The following is a 22,467-nucleotide window of genomic DNA, read 5'->3' as shown; positions in this document are numbered from 1 at the left end:
TGAGATGAATTGCACTATGTGTAAAATTCGTCACTGATTATGTAAGAGTTCATAATTTATAGTAAATCGTAACGCACAACATAATTTATGCAAAACGAAGTCAAACATCTCAATTGCATCAAAATTCACAAGGAGTGCTTTCTCTACTCATCTGAAATGATTAAGCCTTCAAATTGCTATATATTGGAGTCGCAGCTTAACAGGAATAGCCTTTAGAGGCCAAGCCCTCTGAACTGTCAACCCAAATTTTTCTTCCATGTCTAAATCTTCTGGTTTCATTCCATCTTCCAGTTTCCAGTCAATGTTGTAAATGAAAGAAGCTAGCATCAAGTGTACCATCCGATAACCTAGAGGCAATCCTGGACATATTCTCCTCCCAGCGCCAAAGGGAATGAGCTCGAAATGCTGGCCTCTCACATCAATAATGTCACTGCCTAAAAATCGTTCAGGCTCAAAATTCTCAGGATTTGACCACATTGTCGGATCTCTACCCGAAGCCCACACGTTGACAAGCACCTCTGTGTTTTTTGGCACTATGAAACCATTGATTTCTACATCTTCATCAGCTTTGTGAGGAATAAGTAATGGCGCTGGAGGGTGAAGTCGAAAGGTTTCTTTGATCACTGCTTGCAAGTAAGGGAGTCTCGAGATATCTGATTCTTGGACTCCTTCCTTCTTTCCTATGACTTCCTTGAGCTCTGCTCTAATGTTTGCGATCTTGTCAGGACTGCGTAATAACTCTGCCATTGCCCACTCCACAGTGACTGATGCTGTTTCTGTCCCTGCAAGAAATAAATCCTAATGGAAACCACAGCTACATTGATGTCAGGCCAACAAATTTTCCACTTAAGTGATGGAAAAAGTGGAAAGTTGAAAAAGTGGAAAATTTCAACATATATATATATATATATAGAAAAGTATTTTTATTCCACCCTCCATTTCCTGGAAAAGAATCACTTGTAAATCTTTTTTTTCACATATATTATATAGTTTTTCTTTATTTGGTGCCCTGAGGACATTCTATCAGCAAATTGGAAAAGGAAAGTGGATCTCAATTAGTGCTTTAAAATTATTGAACACCCCTAAATTGCAATGATTTTGCAGAAGAATATTTTGTATTTTTTGCTGCCGTTATTCCTCCCTTGAATTGTTCTTGATTGTTATATCACAAGTTACTATTTGTTTTTTCTTGTTACCTGAAATTTTATACATGGTGGTCTCCAACTTTGTACATTTTAAGAAGTTTGCAAAAATTTAAATTGTCTAACAATGAGTAAGCATTTCAAGATACATCATCATCATAGTTTATGTGAACTAGAAGAGGGAAAAGAAAATTAAAAAAAAAAATTCTCTTGCATTTTTTGACCCATCGAAGAGAATACAACCCTTTTCAGAGAGAGAGAGAGAGAGAGAGAGAGAGAGAATATAACTAGGTTATTATTAGTACCAAAATTAATCCACTATATCAGCCAATCTAATGTGAAAAAAATACTAATTAACTCAATAATAGACAGAGAAATACTTTTATTTACCTTTGAGATTGTATGTAAGTAGCAAAATTTGAAATATTGAAAATTCATTAAGAATTCATTGATTTGGGTTGTACCTCTAAAAATACAAAAAAAAAAAAAAAGATACAACCACACGACAAGAAGTAGATTAACAAGGGAATAAATTTGAAAGTGAATTAGTTTGAAAATAATTTTAAAGAAGAACAAGGTTATATATCATGCAAAGAAACTCTCATTTCCTGCCCTACAATTTGCTAACCTGAGTGCCCTCCAATTACAAACCATGCATGGCTGTTACTACGGCTAGAGGATATCATTTCTCCATGTTAAAGAAAGGTCAATTTTTATGACTGTCATTGAGGTTGCCACCTATCTTCTTAGGGGTGCCAACGGAGCGAAAATACACATACTGATTGTCATTGATGTACAGGATCAGTCCCAGGAGCAATGGAATTTCGAAGAAATTTATTAAATATAGACAAAGGTTTTAGATGGGTTAACAACAAGCCTACAAACGGTTTGACTTTAAAAAAAATTGGATAAATTACTATTTATCTCCCTATGATTTCGCATTATATGAGATAATACTCCTACAATCTTATAATATAATATCCACTTAATCCCATCATAGTTTAATGTAAAGTGAAAAATTGACAGAAAGCACATCCTAACATGCTGATTAATGCTAATGCTCGCTAAAAACACCGCGAGGTATGGAATATGCTGAAATATAAAATATTCACTTAACTTGCTTGTGATTTCACATTCGATCACATAATGAAAATCTTATTAGGATTCAATAATATCCAGTTAACATTCTTATTGTTTTATGTAAAGTGGTTAGAGGCTTGTTATGTTTAATATATATTTACAAAAAGGACATAACTAGAATTTTAACTAATGCCGTTATGGATGTGCTTTCCGTCAATTTTCTACTTTATATAAAATCACAGAGGATTGAGTAAATATTATAAGGGAAAATGACATATTTCATCCCTCACATTTCACAAAAATATTCTTTTCGTCCCTCACTTTTAAAATGAAGCAATTTCATCCCTGACATTTAAAAATTAAAGCTATTACATCCCTGAACCTAATTTTCAATTTGAATCAAACCATCCAATAACCCAGTAATAAATTTTGGAGATAGAGTGGATAGGTCACTCGGTCAATTTCATCATATTCACATAACATTTATCAAACCAAAAAAATAAACATTATAACATAAAGGCCATTATTTGTCTTGGAATAGTCGGATTTTTCTTTTGGGTAAATCTTTTCATGCATCGTTAGTATATTCGCTTGCGAGTCTAGATGTGTATCACAAATACAAAATTTGGTGTTTAAATTTAAATTGAAATGATATGGTAGGTACATAAAACCATCAATGTATACAATGACAATGTAGGAATTCAAGTTGAGTTATATTCAAGTTGAGTTAACCAAGTGATTTACCAATTATACCTCCAAAATTTGTAATCAGGTTGATAGGTGGTTTGATTCAGATTGAAAATTGGGTTCAAGGATGTAATAGCTTTAATTTCTAAATGTCAGGGACGAAATTGCTTCATTTTAAAAGTAAGGGACGAAAAGAATATTTTTGTAAAATGTGAGGAATGAAATAGGTCATTTTCCCATATTATAAACCTTAAGAAGATTATGTGGCGTATATGCAAAACCACAAGGAGTAAATAGTAATTTACATACTTACAAATAAATAAATAAATAAATAAAGATGAGTAATTTATCCTATTAACAGAATTTTTGACACTCACCAGAAGCAAATGTTTCAGATCATTGCGGCAGAACTCAGACTCGTTCTTTATACTATGATCCAAGAGACCTTCCAACAGATCATTTTTCTTAGTCTCTGATGTCCCTCTAACTTGCAGCCGTTCATCAATAACGTCATCAAAAATGGCAAATAGCCTTTGCATATAGAACGTGATGCGACGCCTGATGCCTTGGGGATCAATCATTTGTAGGACAGGAAAGTAATCCGCAAGATTAGGGGCCCCGACATTTTTCATTATACCCCACACAATCCCCTTGAGTTCTTGAGATGAATTAGAATCATAGTTAGCAAAATCGACTGAAAATAGAGATCTTGATATTAAGTTCAGAGATGTTGTGAAGGCTGCATCACTAACATTAACAATTTTCCTGCTAACGCTACACCTCTGCAAATAGTCGCATAATTCTTGCAGCTTCTCCCGACGAGAGCCTTGACTAGCATCAAGTTTTTGCAACGAAAACAGTTGCTCTTTGCATATCTTTCGGAGATTACGCCACTGGCTCGAAGCTGGCAGAAAGACTATCGAGGCTTTATCGTGATCAAGTGCCTGGACTGCATTTGCCACTGCACGGCCGGAGAAAAGTTGGTCATATTTTTGTAGTACTTCGCTGGCAATTGTTGGAGATGACACAACTACCGTTCTTTTGCTCCCCAGCTTAAGAGACATTAGAGGACCATAAATTTTGGAGAGTTTGGCAAATGATTCATGAGGTTTCTGACCAACGTTTAGGATGTTACCAATGATTGGAATTGGATAAGGGCCCGGAGGAAGCCTGGCTATTCTCCTGGACCTTAATTCGGATACGAGGAAATAAGTGCTTGCCCAGATGACAAAAAATAGTGCAAGCCAAATTATAGCATCAAAAAGCGCCATGTTTTCTGATTGCGAATTCTTCTGTTTATGTTTTTCTGGCACTCAATCTATCAGAGAGCGAAACTAATAAAAAAAACTTCTAAATTGAGCGCTTGAGTTGAACTATATATCATACATGCACAGCTAAAGAACACGAAGAAAGACTTGTACTGCATAGAATGGTATGCTGGCCAAACTACTAAGAATAGTTTGTATGGACAACATAGAACCTATCACAAAGAGACCATCTTGCCGTACTAAGCACCACAGTACCACACATTCTCATATACCAATTGACTTTTATTTCTTATACTAATAATTCCACTCAATTCACTTTTTTTTTTTTCAGCAACGATACATTTGTATAACCTATTCTATCCTAATCTAGGGGGAGGGGGAGCCTAAGGAGACTCCTATTCTATCCTAATCTAGGGGGAGGGGGAGCCTAAGGAGACTCCTATTCTATCCTAATCTAGGGGGAGGGGGAGCCTAAGGAGACTGTTGTAGGGGTTAATGGGTATACAGGCCCAACTAGACCAAGGGAGTACTATGGCACAACACTTAGATTTTTTTTGCTGCTGGTAAGGTTTGAAACCTTACCAACAGCCCAACTGGTGCCACTGAGCCATTGGCCCAGTGGTTTCCACTCAATTCACTTGAGAAGTGCATTTCGCTTCCACCGTACTCCAGGCAACTCAAACTTATCTACAACTAAATGCCTTGAAAGATATGTGGTGCCCAAGTCCTCCAAATTCACCACAAGCGGACAATGGCTCCCGGTAGTTTATGGCAATTATTGCTAGAAATATCTTGGTTATTTTCAGTCGAGTTGAAAGACTCTATGGCTGATTGGGACTGGTAAGTGAAATTGTGATTCTATGCGATTTGGTCCAGTTGTTGCATTTGTCAGCACATTATTTGATGTACAATCACATTGTATTATTATATCCGTCAAAAAAGTAATGTATATGAATAAAATGCTTCACATATATTTAGTACGACACTATAATGCGGTTGTACACCAAGAATTTAAATGTATACAATAACTAAACCTAACCACACTGACCGTGAATCTGCTCTGTTTATACTTTTTGGTGTTGTAATTAGTATAACAGGATATCCTTTTGTTTTTGGATGGCAGGACCCCTTTGTTGGAGGGACAATATCAGCTTGAGGTTTTCTTATAATATCACTTAGCACCCTTAAAGTATTAGAAATCTTATTTACCTCCCTCAGCAGTGTGGTGCGACCACATGTCCCAATCAAAGGCTAGAAAATGATGATTTTACCCTTGGAATTTGGATATGTGTTTAGAAAAAAGCTAGGAAAAGCAAAAAAATTATTTAATCTAAAATACTTGAGAAGAAAATATAAAAAATGCAAATGGCACTATTTTGGGTGCATATTTCAGGTTAAAGACGGATTTGAAAAAAATTGTATATTGCACTGCTAAAAAAATACAAAATATTTAGATTCCTATCAGTTTTAAAAATTATAATTGCCATCTTGTGGGTCCATTGACAATATCAATTCCATATGTTGAACGATGTTCGTGCATGATTTGCCATATTGTGCTATCAATCTTTTTCTTAGGTGCTCTTCCTTTTCCCCACTTGTTGCTAAGTTTTTGGCTTCATATTCTAGTATTTTTATGTTGTTGTTGTTGCAGCTGCAGAAGTGACTATTGCAATAATGATCTTCGAGTTGCCTTATTGGTGCAATCTTGTTAATTGTCAACACTTAGCTTTCCAACATTTATTAATTTTTTTTTATTTCAGTTATAAAATTCATGAATGGCATGGCATAAGGGTAGTAATGAATAGATAATATAATTTCTCCTCGGATGCATTTTTTTAATCTTATTTTTACCAAAAAGGGCTCATATTGGGTTTGTTTGGATACGAAATTATTTGTAAAAGAATTTGAGTTTATTGCAACACAAATACATTTTCCAATTGGAGATGGAAAGAATGTGAAGTGGATGTGAGGGTAAAAAAAAAAACACATTTTTAATCACTTTTTTATCTTTCTAATTCTTTTTACCTCATATACTTGTTTTCTTAAATCTCATATACATCAAAATATCAAATCACCACAAGTGCCACAATGTTATTCTATTTTTTTTTTTTCCTGAATAGCCACTAGGGGTGTGCATTCGGTGCAAATTCGGTAATTCGGTGCACTGAATTCGGTGAATTCGGTTATTCTACCTGTAAAAATTTAAACCGTTTTCAATTCCGAATTGGGCATAACCGAATTCATTCCGCAACCGATTTCAAATTCGAAAACGGTAATGAATTCGGTTAAACCGAATTCATTTATGATTTATAAATTATTACTGATTTGATCCCTAAATTTATTCATAATTGAACACATTACTTATGTTCTAATCATTTTGTGGTTTAATTGGCATTTATTTGATCACTTATACCTAGAATCCTTAGTCTATGATTTAAGAAACACATAAAAAGTGATTAATTTAAACTAGAATAAACCTTAGACTATACAATGATTGGTGATAATTTATGAATTTATAATTTACAATGATTAATTATAAGCAATATTAGTTAGTAGTTACAATGAATTTATAATTTACACTAATTAATAATAAGTAATATTAGTTACAAACTTACAAATTACAATGATTAGTGATAAGTTATATTAGTTACAAACTTATAATTTATTTCAAATCAAAATAAAAACTTATTTACTTACACATGTTATTGTGAAAGTCAATACACTAATACATTGATTTGCAATTCACATACATTCACTTACAGTCTTACACTGCTTAGTTGTCTTGTTTATACTTAAAGCCTTAAGATTAGTAAATAGATAATATGAATTTTAACTTATTTGATAACTTATGCCTAAAATCATTAGTCTATGATTTAAGGAACACATAAAAAGTGATTAATTTAAACTAGAATAAACCTTAGATTGTACAATGATTAGTGATAATTTATGAATTTATAATTTACAATGATTAATAATAAGTAATATTAGTTACAAACTTACAAATTACAATGAGTAGTGATAAGTTATATTACTTACAAACTTATAATTTATTTCAAATCAAAATAAAACTTATTTACTTACATATATTATTGTGAAAGTCAATACACTAGTACATTGATTTGCAATTCATATGCATTCACTTACACTGCTAACTACTTAGTTGTCTTATCTATACTTAAAGTCTTAAGAATTAAGATTAGTGAATAGATAATATGAATTTTTATGTTAAATATGTAGAGTACACTAATACTTGCAAGTTAGAGATTACGCATTCAAATATTCAATAATTCAAACATGAATGATGTATCAAATTACCAATATCTAAATTTAATTACTAATTATGTTAATTGTTTAATATTTAGTATTATACATATATGTGTTAATTATTATCTAATTCTAGTCATGTTACTCATGTATAAAATAATAAGTATTATAGTTATCTTATATTGTTATGTATTACTATATATTGGTATTATTATAGTCATATAACAATTAACAAATACTAAAATAATATATTGTACATTATTATATATTATTATTATTATAAGTACATGATATGATGATAAATTGATAATACCATATACTAATTATTATTAATAACATTTACCTATATAATATAATAAAGTATTAGTAGTATATACTAATACTAAATAGCATTTATCTATATATTATATAATTTTATATACCAATTTGGTAATTCGAATGCGGTAATGCGGTACCCGATTTCAATTACCGAATTTGAATGCGCAATCGGTTATTACCTAATTCATAATCTCATTACCTATTTCATACCATATTAGAATTCGGTGAATTTGGTACGTACCGAATTTGTACCAAATTACCAAATATCCGATTTCAAATTACCGAATTGAATTTGAAATCGGTTATGAATTCGGTAAGAACCGAATTTGCTCACCCCTAATAGCCACCAACCAAACACACTCATTGTTGCATAAATTGTCATTCCAAGGGAAGTAGATAAGATTTTCAAGACTTTAGGGGTGCTAAATGATATTTTGAGAAACCTTAAAGGAGGTTCCTAAAATTATCCCTTTGTTGAAATTAACCCTGCCAATGATGATTTCCTTTTTGATAAACACCATGTCATCTGTGTGATATCATGCATAGTATTAAGTCAATGATGTCTAGATTACCAACAAAAACTATTGACAATAGCCATTTAAACAACCACCTGGCAAATCAGCCCGCTTGGTTACTGGCATGTCTAATTTTGTCTTGTCAGCTTGGTACAATTCTTATTAGGGATGGTAATATATAAGATAAAATCTAAAAGCCGTGGTTAAGAGATACCAAATACTCAAATCCCACGCAAATACACATGAAATAGTTTATTTAATAACAATTTACTTAAATCAATTTGTGATACGGTTCGAGGAACCTTGGTTCTTCAATCCATCATTCTGTATCAAAAGCGCGGCTAAGAAAGTTAGATTAGGTTGAATAATTAGGTAATTGTAGTATTTTAAGTAGCAGTTTTAGTATTATCTTTATTAGTTTTCTTATTAATTTTATGAATAAGGGTTGTAATTATGTGATAGAAGAGAAAAGGTCATGAATGAAGTTGAGTCAAGTAGAATCGGGCACCCAATATAGAACCTATCATAAGGTCCGTCATATTCTGGTTCTTGTATAGTTTGTATAGTCACCACTAAGATAGGTGGTAATCGTTGAGTCTGACATAGAGCCAAATATTGACAGACATCATCTTAGCTAGATAACGTAATTTTGATTGTTTAGGGTTTTATGTATATTTTATTTCCTTTTTTAGAGTACGACTCATTGTGACTTATAAATAGATGTAGTTAGGACTTTTGTAATTAATTGTTTTTTTATAAAATATCAATGAAACTTTCATTGCACCAATTGTTGAGAGCTTTCTCTTGTTATCATCTTTGATTCGTGTTCTGAGGTTTGAACCTAATTTGACCCTTTATTCTTCTATGGATTTCGTTCGTGAAACAAATCCAACATCTATGCTTCCGCTACTGAATCAATTTGAAGCTTTTTAATTTCATCAATTGTAAGTTGTTATTTGGCTGCAGCTGCACGAAAGCTCAAACTCCCACACTTGGATTTCTTGTATACTAGTTTAACATCAATGATATTAGAGGCCTTCTTAGAAATTGAAATCTATGAATAAGAAATATATATTTGTATGACATAACACTCGTGAGACTCTTGATTGAGACTGTCTTAAGCAAAAACATATCTGTTTGTTAGATTAAATTTCAGACTTCAGTGGCTCGACCGGTAACAAATAACTCGTCAATACCCGAATTTGACCTGATCCCGAGTTCAGTATGTACGTTTGTTAGACAAATTTATAAGTCCAACAGGTAATGGATTGGGTATGAGTAGTTTAGATAGGTACCTTACTCGTTGCCATCTGTGATTTTTACAAAATTTGGTGTATTTTCACTAAATTGATACACACAAACGAAATTCACCGTGTTCGAGTGGCTGCTAGTTGCGGCTGTGGACTCTGTATTTGGTGTTTTGGCGTTGCAGGAAACTGCTTGGACTGACTTAGCGTAGGCTGTGGTGCATAATCGATTTGGATTCAAGTCACAAATCAAGAAGGGCAAGAGTAACTGCTGCATGAGGTGAATTGCACTATACATCTTATTCAAGAATTATGATTTGGTTAAGGTTAACGATTTGTATACTTTAGTAGCACACAGCATATTATGAAATTAGGAAGAAGAAAATGTAAACAACCAAAGATCACATTCAGGCATCTGGTAATGCAGTGAATTTACTCTACTTTTATATATCTAGCCATTGTCTTTCTACCTATTTCTTTTCTTTTCTTTTTTTGTTTTGGGAAATTTTCCTTTGAATTGATAATGAAAAAAATTAACTGAAACCCGGTTTTCTTGCATTTTTCCAGTTTCAAAAAAAAAAATATATTCTCAGGAAAAGATTTTGGGGGAAAAAGTCTTTACAACATCTCAGTTCCAATAACAAGTCTAGTATTATTTCAAATGGATATCTCAGAACTGATAAGAGGAATCTGGGAACGCTTTGTATGCCAAAAATCTGCCACCAATCTCAAAAATTTTTACAGGCTAGCTTCATAGGCAATGGTTTGACCTCGTATACATATCTACTACTTCTTCGTGTCTCAGTAAAATGTTTTGGATTTTAATTTCTTCACACATACAAAAAAAAAAGTGGATCCTGGGAAATGAAACATTCGTATTCTATGTTGACAAAATTTAAATCAAGCTTATAGTAATTCAGAATTTGTTTATTAAGTTCTCGTATTGGGTTAGAAATTAGGAAATAGTAATTCTTTAAGCAACTTTAATCTTTGATTGTTATATCTTGATGAGTTGTTGGTTATTTTCACTGCGTGATTTTTTGTGCTAACGTTCTTGCAAATTTGATATGCCAGATGAAGTCAACATATGTCAATTGCGATAAAAAATAACAAGGAATGATGCTTTCTCTGCTCACAGGGAATGATTGGACCTAAAAATCATCAGACCGAAGTCACAGCTTAACAGGAATAGCCTTTAGAGGCAAGGCCTTCTGAATTGTCAACCCAAATTTTTCTTCCATGTCTAAATCTTCTGGTTTCATTCCATCTTCCAGTTTCCAGTCAATGTTGTGAATGAAAGAAGCCAGCATCAAGTGTACCATCCGATAAGCTAGAGGCAATCCTGGACATATTCTCCTCCCAGCGCCAAAGGGAATGAGCTCGAAATGCTGGCCTCTCACATCAATGTCACTGCCTAAAAATCGCTCTGGTTCAAAATTCTCAGGATCTGACCACATTGTCGGATCCCTACCCGAAGCCCACACGTTGACAAGTACTTGTATGTTTTTTGGCACTATGAAACCATTGATTTCTACATCTTCATCAGCTTTGTGAGGAACAAGTAATGGCGCTGGAGGGTGAAGTCGAAAGGTTTCTTTGATCACTGCTTGCAGGTAAGGGAGTCGAGAGATATCTGATTCTTGGACTCCTTCCTTCTCTCCAATGACTTCCTTGAGCTCTGCTCTAGCTTTTGCAATCCTATCAGGACTGCGTAATAACTCTGTCATTGCCCACTCCACAGTAGCTGAAGTAGTGTCTATTCCTGCCACAAATAAATCCTAGTAGAAACCAGAGAGTTAGATCATCAACGTTGAGCCAAGAATTTTCTTGCCCATGAATACATGCAGACACACATACATATATAAATGTATGCATCTATGTATACATGTATACATACGTGCATGTATGTATGTATGTATCTGTGTGTGTATATATGTACGATGTGACAATAGTTAAATTTATCATAGAAAGTTAAAAATTTTCAATAGACAGTCATTTCTATTCCAAGTCCAACCTCCATTTTCCTGTCCTGCACTTTGCCAATCTGACAGCCTAGAAGCCACTTATAGCAGTCATTCTACAGCTAGAGAATATCATTTTCAGCACTTCATGGGTTGGTCAATTTTCATGATCATCAATGTGAGACTTCCATTTGTATTCTTAGGATTAGGAGTACAAGTGGAGCAAAATTCCTATTTACGAAAAACTAATGCAGAGAATCATCTCCAGGGGTCAATGAAATGACAAGAAATTGAGATGCATGGACAAAAGGTTTGAATGAGTAATTAAGCAACTAGCTTATTATAAGTGATCAAATTAGGCAGACAAATTAACCAACACTTACCAGAAGCAAATGCTTAAGATCATTGCGATTGAACTCGGACTCATTCTTTATGCTGTGATCCAAGAGTGCTTCCAACAAATCTTTTTGCTTAGCCTCCGATGTACCTCTTAGTTGCAGCCGTTCATCAATGATGTCATCAAAAATATCAAACAGCCGCTGGAAATAGAACTTGGTGTCCCGCATGATGCCTTGGGGATCAATCCTTTGTAGGACTGGAAAGTAATCTGAAAGATTAGAAGCGCCAACATTTTTCATCACCCCCCATGCCACCTCCCTGAGTTCTTGAGACGAATTAGAATCATAGTTGGCAAAATCTTTAGAAAATAGAGTTCTCGACATCAAGTTAAGAGATGTTGTGAAGGCTGCATCACCAACATTCACAGCTTTCCTGCTAACACTAGATTTATGCAAATATTCGCATAATTCTTGCAGCTTTTCTTGACGAAGGCCTTGGCTAGCGTCGAGTCTTGGTGTTGCAAAAATATTCTCTTTACACATCTTGCGCATGTTCCGCCACTGGCTCAAAACTGGCAGCCAGACCATAGAGATCTTATGGTGATCAAGTGCTTGAGCAGCAGTGGGGGCTGCTCGGCTTGAAAACAACTGGTCATATCTTTGTAGCACTTCTCTTGCAACATCTGCAGATGATACAAGTATGGTTGCTTTGCTCCCTAGCTTAAGAAACATCAGAGGTCCATAAGTTTTGGACAGTTTTGCAAATGATTGGTGAGGCTTTTCGCCAAGCTGATGGAGATTACCGATGATTGGAAATGAATAAGGCCCCGGAGGAAGTCTGGCCGCTGATTTCCGGGACCTCAAATTTGAAGTGATCACATGGATGAATGCCCAGATGACAAGATAGAATACAAGAGAAGAGACTATAGTTATAGTATCCATTAGCCTGCCTTTCTTTTTCCTTCGCTTCTAATTTCTACTCTTTCTACCTCCATCAGGGTGACATATTAATACAGATTTAAACCGACGCGTAAGAGATGATGTTAGCAGTAGGATCAGGACGGAAGACCAGTACTATTTGTGGGGAAACCCGCCCTCCAATGGGTTTGACATTAGGCATCCAGCACCACAAATTGATTGCCTTTTCACCTTACTTTTTGGGTTCCCAAGCCTATGCTATTCTTGAACTGGCATCAAACGAAAGTCAAGTTGCATAAAAGTTACCATTACTTTCAAAGAAGGCAGGCAGACCTGACTGGCAAGTAAGTAGATAATTTGAATAGTATGTAGCTCTGTTTTCAGACTCGGACCGGACCGGCGGTCGAACCGGTCGAACCGGAAACCGGCCAGGTAGCCGGTCCGAGTCACATTAGAAAACCGGAAATTTAAAATCCGGTCAAAGTCGGTCAAAAACCGGGTTTGACCGGGTTTGACCGGGAAAAAACCGGTTTTTCCGGTTCAACAGTAATTTTTTTTAAAAAAAATTCAAACTTTTTAATATTATGTTTTGACCCCCTAAATTGTTAAAACTTATTGATATAGCTCAAATATTTGATACTTTATAAATATTGTCCTAAAATTTGATGTTATTTTTCAATTAAATTCATAATTTTAATTCTAAACTTGTTAATATTTATTAAATAATATAAATTGCTACTTGATTGTTCTAATTTCTTTGTATTTTCTTGTTAAATATATTTGAAACATCAAATATATATGAATATGTCTTTATTAATATCAATATATTATTAGATATTATATATATAATATTTTAATTTTTAAATAATTTTTATTTATGACGTCATCCGGTTCGACCCCTATCGACCCCCGGTCGAACCCATTGACCCCTGACCCCTGACCTCGGCCGAGTCGCTATCCGGTCCGGTTCTGAAAACATAGGTATGTAGCATGAAAGGACAGCAAGGATTGGAAATGCAAAAGAAGTATGGATGCAGAAATTTGGAATGGAGGAGAATAAATGCTAAATAGTTGGCCATTCATTTGCTGCCAAGGAATCTTTCTGTGTAGGTTCTAGTTCTTTGCCAATTAAAAATTTGTCCACACCCAAGATTTACGGGCTTGAGAGTCGAAACACAGTGCTTCGGTCCATCGCATGGCACGTTCATACTCCATACAACATCACAAGATTTCGTGCCTCAACCGTCAAAACTGTCTCCAAGACTCTCTTCAAGACTCGTGACGCGGGTCGGGAGTTCAAATTTTATTTTTTATTAATTATTATAATGTATGATTTTTCTAAAAAATTTATGCATCCGTTTGATTCAATGATGATGGTTTAATCCTAATCGATCCCTGTAGATTTAATTGAGCCTCGACTCCTCTTATATTAAGATATAGTAGGATAATATATAAATAAAGTGAAGATGACTTGTCAAAACTCTCAAAGTCCAGAATGCGTGTGCGACATAATCATTTTTAAATGTTCAACAATTTAATCATATTATATTACAAAAAGAAAAAAATAATTTGTACACGTCTCAATAAAAAAATAAATAATCGTAATCGACGACCACTTGCATGTACGCAGACATTTTCTTGCATAATTGGGCGTCACAGATTACATCCGTCTGGACTTGGTGTCTTCTTCTTCCCGTTTCTTTACGTTTTCTCTTATTTTGATACTGACATTTCTGTTTCCTTGTTAGTAAGCCAAAAAAAGAGGTACCATATTTTATTTCTTTCAGCGCCATGGACCATCCTACAGGCAGAGGATCAAAATCCTCCAGAACATCACCCAGTTGTTGGCCGATCAACCAAAAAAAAAAAAATTTCCCCCTTACGACGGACAATGACCTTCTAAATGGTTTTTGATGTTTAACATTTGGGCATGAAAACTGACAATTGCTCGTCATATCTAGACATGATCACGGTTCTAAAATCGCTAGTTTCGATTTGAAAATCAACAATTTTAATTTTTTTTGAAAGGTTGAATTTGAATAAGTTCATAGAGATAACTATGTTGACAACTCGTGAACCTCCGATTCTTGTCCAATTTCGATTATAATCTTATTCCGATTACGATTTTGATTTCTTTTAGTTACAATTCTGCCTGGTTCTTTTAGTTATGCTTAAATATTTATTATTATAGAATTGATCCTAAAAATAATGACAATAAAGGTAGAAAAAAATTTATGAAAAAATACCTCATTATTGATCAAAACGAATTGGCCTTGAATTAGGATCAAGACCTACTAATAGGATGGGATAATGGGTTGTTGAACTATAATTTGGACTACTGGTATTGGATGCTGACTATTAATATTGAACTCAAAATTGACCAAACAAATTTAGGTAATAAATATATTTTTCTATGATTTGAATCATTCTTAAAGTGTCGATTCCTAAACATGAACCTTTTTTCATGGTTATGGTTCCAAGTTCGATTTTCAAAATCTGATTTCAATTTTGATTCAACAAATCACTAATTCGATTTCAATGTAGATCCGATTCAAACCTGAACCTTGATCAGCTCTATTCATATCTCTAAGATCTAACAGCAAAAACAAGGGAAGAGTACGGACGTTTAAGTTTGAGTTGACCCAGTCAATGCAGAGAAAAACCAAAAAGAAAAAAAATGAAACAACTAGTACCCAAAAAGCAAAACCATGAAGCGTGGAACAAGAACAACAAAGCAAAGATAAGTATTGACCGCCTTTGCTTTGGTAAGCGCATGGTGGATGAGACAAATGCCGGCCCTTTAATTTTTGTTGTCAATAAAAAAAATAAGAATTGTAAATTGTTTGGAAAAAATCATTCAAAACATCCTTCATATTTCACTAATTAAATTTTTTTTGCTCTTCACTTTTAAAATAATAATTTTACATTCTTTATAAAATTCAGTCGATAAAATTTGGTTTCAATATAAGTTTTTGACCACTTTTTTATCATGCATTTATCACGTGACACACACGTGATCATTTTTTTAAGAGTAAAAAGTTTAGATCCCATCTGTAATTAAATATATGATCCAATTCATATTAATTTTTGCCCCTAACAAAATAAGATCTGGCCCAAATTATAATCATTTTTGCTTAAAAAAAAAGGTGGGATCAAACTCATTCCCTATCCATTTTTGCTATTAAAAAGATGAGATCTGACTTTTTTGTACATAAAAAATGATTGCATGTGGATCACATAGTGATTTTCAGGAAAAAAATAGTAAAAAACTTAGATTGGAACCAAATATTACTAATTTGAATTTATAAGAAATATAAAATTAATATTTTAAAAATAAAAGATGAAAAAATTCACGGCGAAACGTGAAATGGTCTTTAAAATTTTTCCAAGTACAGGTGAACCGGGCTGGGCTGAACTGAACCAGTCAATGCTGATGCCTAACAGCCTAAGCCTACTCGCCTTTTTTAGCTGTCTCGAATTTCAACAGCACCAGCTCAAACCCATATTCATCACTACTAACATTAGTCAATGCTGATGACTAATCCTACTTGCATTTTTTTTTTTTAACTTTTTCAAATTTCAACAGCACCAACCCAAACCCATACGCATCACCTTCGCTGTTGTTATCATTAGGAAAGAGTTTTTTTTTTTTTTTTTCTGTTGGGGTTAATTTTGGAGTTACAATGAGATGATTATTAGAGAAAAAAAGGGGCCAATTAACTTATTTTAGAGTGATTTCAATTCTTCGCACGGTCAATTGACTCAATTCACCTATCTTTTTAACTTAAAAAAGAAAGCTGTTAACCAAGAATAGATTTTCTTTAGGTTAGACAATCAGGAAATTTTGATATTGTACTCTTTCACAGAATATAAGAAATCTATAAAACATGGACTGAACAAGTAGGTAATGCAGTCCCTAAACCAATAGAAAGTCAATTGATAAATTTTTTTTTTGTCCTTCAAGGTTTTTTTTCTCATAGTACCGACAATTTTTTTTGACTCAGCCCATCCCACAGAAGGACCAAAATAGATTTAAATGCATTTCTCTTTCTTAAATATCCTTTTTTCTCCTTTTTGTTTTTTTTAAATATCATTCTTAAATAATTTGCGCTAATTGTCAAAAAGATAAAATTTAACTAAAAAGTTCTTAACTAATTTTTTGTTATTTCCTAGTTAATTTTTTTAGTTCCCGATCTTTTATATTCTATTCTGTTAGTAGTTTTAGAATTTAATGGGATAAGAAAAAGAATTAAAATAAGATGTTTATGAATGATATATGACGATTTAATAGATTTTGGAATAGGAAATGATACAGGAGGAACAGAGAAAATTTTTTTTTTTTTTTTAAAGGGCCAGAGAAGATCCCTTTTTCAATACCTAAAGGCCAAATGATCCATAGATGTGCATTGCTAATCATGGCTGCAAAATCATCTTGCATATTGGCCATGCTAGCTTTACTTTCTTTAGAAGTTTCCCTTTCCCCAAACGACAGCTAATAATAAATATTATTGATTCCTGTTTCACTTGGTTTACTTCAAATACAAGCAAGTTGGAGAAAAAGTTTTAGGTGTAATCACTCATTGGCCGTTGCATGCAGAAAATTTAGTCCAATAAAATAATGCGCATTCCAAAATCAATTGTCACAAAACAAGTAAATAGTTTTAAGGACTGCCTAAATATGTTGTAATTTGTTTAAATATCACCTTGGCAATTAGCCCAAATTTGAAATTAAAGGAGGACAAAATACATTTTAGCAATTTGAAATTATATATACTGTTTAACAAATTAAGAAAATTGTTAATTATGTCATTCTTAAGCATGCTACTTTTTAAATTAAGGCTTGATTTGCCTCTCAAAGAACAGTTCCTAATAATAATTATCATGTAAGTATAGCGAGATGGAAAACAGATGAATATTTCAAAAGCTATTCTTTTCTTTCCTGCATTCAAGTAAGTTACTTGGGCCCCTCTTGGGCAGCTCGTTTGGTCACGACAGCTCTTTGGAAGTCTTTGTCCAGCTCCCTCACCAGGGATCGAGTCTCAGGGTTACCGTGTTCGGGGGAAGGGGCCTCTCCTCCAGGGTCGGAGTGGGATTAGTCGGACCCCGTAAGGATTGACCCGAACACCCACTCCGTCAACCAAAAAAAAAAAAAAAGTAAGTTACTTGGCCTATAATATAATCATGAGATTCTTGTTATCTTTAATATTAAAACTTAATGTTCAGAATACATTAATATTATTAGATAAATAAAATCTTAGTAGACTAAGCTTAGTTTTACTCAAACTTGGCCTATATTTCAACTGAGCTTTTAGTTTTAGTTTTTTTTTTTTAAAATTTTTAGCATCGAAGCACTATCCTGATATAAGAAAAGGTTGGCCTTACACTGAATTGATTAATTTCAAGCTATAGCCACCTCTTTTTATGGGTCCAAGTGTAGATAAATCATATTCAAAAAGCAAAAGAAGTTGTTTCTAAAAACATCAGTCAAATAATCACGAAGATTAGCCAAATAATCATAATGTCCCTAATTTCAATCCTCAAGCAATCTTCCCTTTTTATTTTTTTTCTTGTAAACTTTGGAGTCACCGTTTAATTAAAAAAGAAAAGATTAATTTAGGCTTCTACATGCACCAATATTGGATTGAAGCTTCCAATTAACATAATACTCAAATCTTTCTAAGTTGCAACTAGTGGAACCACTTTTATAGTATATTTAATTATAAGATTAATATTATATACACTGTTAGTGTACAGATTTTTTTTTTTTACGCAATCAGGTATGGTTATATGGCAGGTGGGTAAAAAGTGAACTAAAATTTGAACAATAATGATGTTGCGTTCATCAAAATTTGCTTGTGTAAAAAAAAAAATGTCCTTATAGAAATCTAACCTAGAAAAAACCCTAGTGCTAATATAAATCTAAATTTGCTTGTGTAAAAAAACAAAAAAGTCCTTATAGAAATCTAACCTAGTAAAAAACCTAGGGCTTATAGAATTCTAAATCTGCTTGTGAAATCAACTGCTAATAGATGTATTATGGCCTTTTGCCTCTCCTTTGACTTTATAGAAATCTAACCTAGATTTTTAGTTGTACAAAACCCTAGTAATAACTCTGTCCCCCAAAAAAAAAAAAACTATTAAACTTCACCATGCACTTTTGGACATAAATGGGCTTTTCCGTGTTTTGACAAATGCAGAGCTGTCTTAGCCCAGATCCAAAGAACCAATAAGTGGAAAAAGAAAAAGAAAAAACAAAGCTAAGCCTATTTCTACTCTGCAAGGCCATATTTTAGTAACGAGTACTTGATACAGTCTCATTACTTGGCTGGCTCGGCCTTCTCTCTCGCGTTCTACTCGCCTTCTATTCCGATCTCTCTTCCTCCCAGATTCTTCCATTTTCTTTGTTGGATTTACCATTTTTTTTCTTTCGTCCGTTCATTAAATTTCTACCTGAATCAAAATCAATGAGGGCTACGACTCATTTCCAATCTCTTAAGGTAACCAACCATATCTAGCATTTACACCCTCCGTTTCATTTAATTCTGCATTATAGATGTATTTACTGCTGGTTTTCACTTTGATTTGATCACTTTCAGGGCCCCCTTTTTTTCAATATAAGAACATAAATGCAATGTTTTGATCCTGAATGTGGATAGTTAAATTTATAATTTGACGACAATTTATTGCATTAACTGGATCTAAGTTAACTGGGATTCTTTGCTTTTCTATAAAATACAATAAAGGATTACTAAATTGTTTTTCTGGGTTTTATTATTTATAGCTTTTAAGCATCGGGTTTGATTGACATTTGGCTCTTAGGATGGTCAACAGTGATGGAGACTTTTGTTCTACTGTTCTTTTGGGGCTTTTTAATGATCTATGCTCATGGTGTATCTATTTAGCTCCTTTCTGATTTACTTCATGGGTATTTTCGTTATTGGAATTCGGGTGGTTGAGTGAAATTTGTGGGTTTTCCTGGGCTGAGAGAAAGTGCAAGTATATGCTGAACTGTTTCTTGCTCATATGGACTTGTTCTAGATGTGGGTCTTTCTATTTTTCAGTAATGTGCCTTATTTTCTTGCTACCCAATTTGTTTAGGTAAATACTCAGTAATGCTTCAGATGAAGACTTCATTAGGTTAGGTTGAATTAATAGCAGAAATGGAAGGGGAAGAGGTTAACGAGCATGAACAAACTCCTGGTAGGGAACCAGAAATTATTGGAGAAGGTGATAATATAGATGAAAGGGTAGGGACGTCTCATACAGGAATTGTTGATATTACAAGTGTTAGTACAGATGATATAGAAAATAGTGTAGGTTTGCAAAGGCCAGATTCTGCAGCTTCAATTGCAGATGATGACCATTTTGAGCAGGTTTCTTTAAAAGACCAAGATAAAGGTGGAGAAGAGACAAAACAATTGGAAAGTTCTGCTAGTTTGAGGCATTCATCAGGTGGGAGTGAGGACCTGTTTGAGTATTCTTTTGGGACAGTTCCGTCAGGGTTCAATTCTCCGCCAGATGCAGATGTGCACCATGATCGCCATTTTTCTAGCCCTGGGCCAGAGAGTGAATCAGTTCATGATGTTCAATTGTCCCCTTCTTCAGTTAGTGTGGATTCTGCTATGTATTCATATGGCGACGGTGCTTTCTCTCCTGTTGACTCACCACAAAAGCCTAGGCCGAAACAGGTTATGCCAAATGTGTCTCCAGAGCTATTGCATTTAGTGGATTCTGCCATTATGGGAAAGCCTGAAAGCTTGGACAAGCTAAAGAATATTGTGAGCGGTGTTGAGAGTTTTGGATATGGCGAAGAGGCTGATACCGTTGCGTTCTTGGTTGTTGATTCCCTTCTTGCGACAATGGGAGGTGTTGAATCTTTTGAGGATGAGGATAACAATCCTCCTAGTGTGATGCTGAACTCTCGGGCTGCCATTGTGGCAGGTGAACTTATTCCTTGGCTACCTTGTGTTGGTGATATAGCAGGTCTTATGTCCCCTAGGACTAGGATGGTAAGAGGATTGCTTGCTATCTTGCGTGCCTGCACTAGGAACAGAGCTATGTGCTCCATGGCTGGTTTATTAGGGGTCTTGCTGCGGTCAGCTGCTAAGATATTTCTTCAGGATGATGGTTCGAGTGAGCAAATGAGTTGGGATGGAACCCCTCTGTGTCATTGCATTCAGTATTTAGCTGGGCATTCTCTCAGTGCCAGTGATTTGTATAAGTGGTTTCAAGTAATCACAGAGACACTTCACACTAAATGGGCTGCTCGATTGACTCTTTCTTTGGAGAAGGCAATGGGCGGAAAAGAATCAAGGGGTCCAGCATGCACATTTGAATTTGATGGTGAAAGCTCTGGCTTGCTTGGTCCTGGAGAGAGCCGTTGGCCATTCATAAATGGATATGCATTTGCGACCTGGATCTACATCGAGTCTTTTGCAGACACACTAAATACTGCAACTGCCGCAGCAGCTATTGCTGCAGCTGCGGCTGCTACATCAGGAAAATCATCAGCTATGTCAGCAGCTGCTGCTGCCAGTGCTTTAGCTGGTGAAGGCACAGCACACATGCCACGGCTTTTCAGCTTCTTATCTGCTGATAATCAGGGGATGGAAGCATATTTTCATGCCCAGTTTTTGGTAGTAGAATGTGGAAGTGGGAAAGGCAGGAAGGCTTCTCTGCATTTCACTCATGCATTTAAGCCACAATGTTGGTACTTTATTGGCCTTGAACATACTTGCAAGCAGGGGCTACTTGGGAAAGCAGAGAGCGAATTAAGGTTATATATTGATGGATCCTTGTACGAAAATCGTCCTTTTGATTTTCCACGGATTTCCAAGCCACTTGCATTTTGCTGCATTGGAACTAATCCACCTCCAACAATGGCTGGTTTACAACGGCGTCGTCGTCAATGTCCTTTGTTTGCTGAAATGGGCCCTGTATATATCTTTAAGGAACCTATTGGGCCTGAGAAAATGATTCGTTTGGCTTCTAGGGGAGGGGATGTGCTACCTTGTTTTGGTAATGGAGCTGGTTTACCATGGCTAGCTGCAAATGACCATGTACAAAAGATGGCAGAAGAATATGCAAATCTGGATGCTGAAATTGCTGGGTCCCTTCATCTCCTCTATCACCCTAATTTACTGAATGGGCGCTATTGTCCAGATGCTTCCCCCTCTGCTGTAGCAGGTTTGAGATTTTGTCATGCAGTCTATAGCTAAATTAAAATGGACTTATTTTATGCTTTCTCTTATTTATCCTTTCAAGAAGCAATTCATCTACTTATCTAATGATGTACTGTTAAATGCAACGACATCTTCTGTTGCAGGATGGTGCATATGATTTCTAATTTTTAGGATGCTTTTCTATCTTTTGGAGGATGGAAATGTTAACAAGATCCCTTTTTAAATAATTTTTTTGATTTCTAGTTCCCTGCAAAGAAGTAAATTTCTGTATGAAACATGTTCACACAAACACACCAGGCACATATGCCTCTGAGTTCCTATTCTTCAATTTCTGTAGACAAACTTCTGATTTTATCAGTTTTCTTGATTGTTATTTTTCGTTATTTTTCTTTTTCCTGTATATATGCATTGTGAGTTGCTCTTGTTGTTTTATAATTTTATGTATCTATCTTTTCTTATAAAATCTGCTATCTCGCCCTCAAAATCTTTTGTTTTTTTTTTTAATGTTGTTGTGGATATTTTTGCAATTCACTTTCTGCTTCTAGCT

At 34.6% G+C, this 22,467-nt stretch overlaps 3 protein-coding genes across 3 annotated transcripts in view; 1 reads left to right on the top strand and 2 right to left on the bottom strand.

Moving 5' to 3' along the window:
• Window positions 1-4,420, bottom strand: LOC113733074 (cytochrome P450 76T24). The gene is made up of 2 exons (XM_027259216.2): window positions 3,287-4,420; window positions 1-798 (listed from the first exon to the last, which is right to left on the bottom strand). Exons 1-2 carry the CDS (start codon window positions 4,178-4,180, stop codon window positions 169-171), a joined length of 1,524 nt encoding a protein of 507 aa, XP_027115017.1. The 5' UTR covers window positions 4,181-4,420; the 3' UTR covers window positions 1-168.
• A 6,176-nt stretch (window positions 4,421-10,596) lies between these two features.
• LOC113733073 (cytochrome P450 76T24-like) lies at window positions 10,597-12,943 on the bottom strand. Its single transcript, XM_027259215.2, has 2 exons — window positions 11,866-12,943; window positions 10,597-11,299 (listed from the first exon to the last, which is right to left on the bottom strand). The coding sequence occupies exons 1-2, from the start codon at window positions 12,760-12,762 to the stop codon at window positions 10,694-10,696; spliced, it is 1,503 nt and encodes a 500-aa protein (XP_027115016.1). The 5' UTR covers window positions 12,763-12,943; the 3' UTR covers window positions 10,597-10,693.
• A 6,092-nt stretch (window positions 12,944-19,035) lies between these two features.
• The window catches only part of LOC113727956 (BEACH domain-containing protein C2-like), a 37,028-nt gene continuing 33,596 nt past the window's right edge, over window positions 19,036-22,467 (top strand). The window contains exons 1-2 of the mRNA XM_072081073.1: window positions 19,036-19,235; window positions 19,837-21,924. Of these exons, the coding sequence (XP_071937174.1) occupies window positions 19,899-21,924 (2,026 nt within the window). The 5' untranslated portion in view covers window positions 19,036-19,235; window positions 19,837-19,898. The remainder of the gene's footprint in view (window positions 19,236-19,836; window positions 21,925-22,467) is intronic.

This window comes from Coffea arabica, chromosome 2e (assembly GCF_036785885.1).
Source record: "Coffea arabica cultivar ET-39 chromosome 2e, Coffea Arabica ET-39 HiFi, whole genome shotgun sequence".
Taxonomy (NCBI): Eukaryota; Viridiplantae; Streptophyta; class Magnoliopsida; order Gentianales; family Rubiaceae; genus Coffea; species Coffea arabica.
This window is presented reverse-complemented; position numbering and strand designations above follow the sequence as displayed.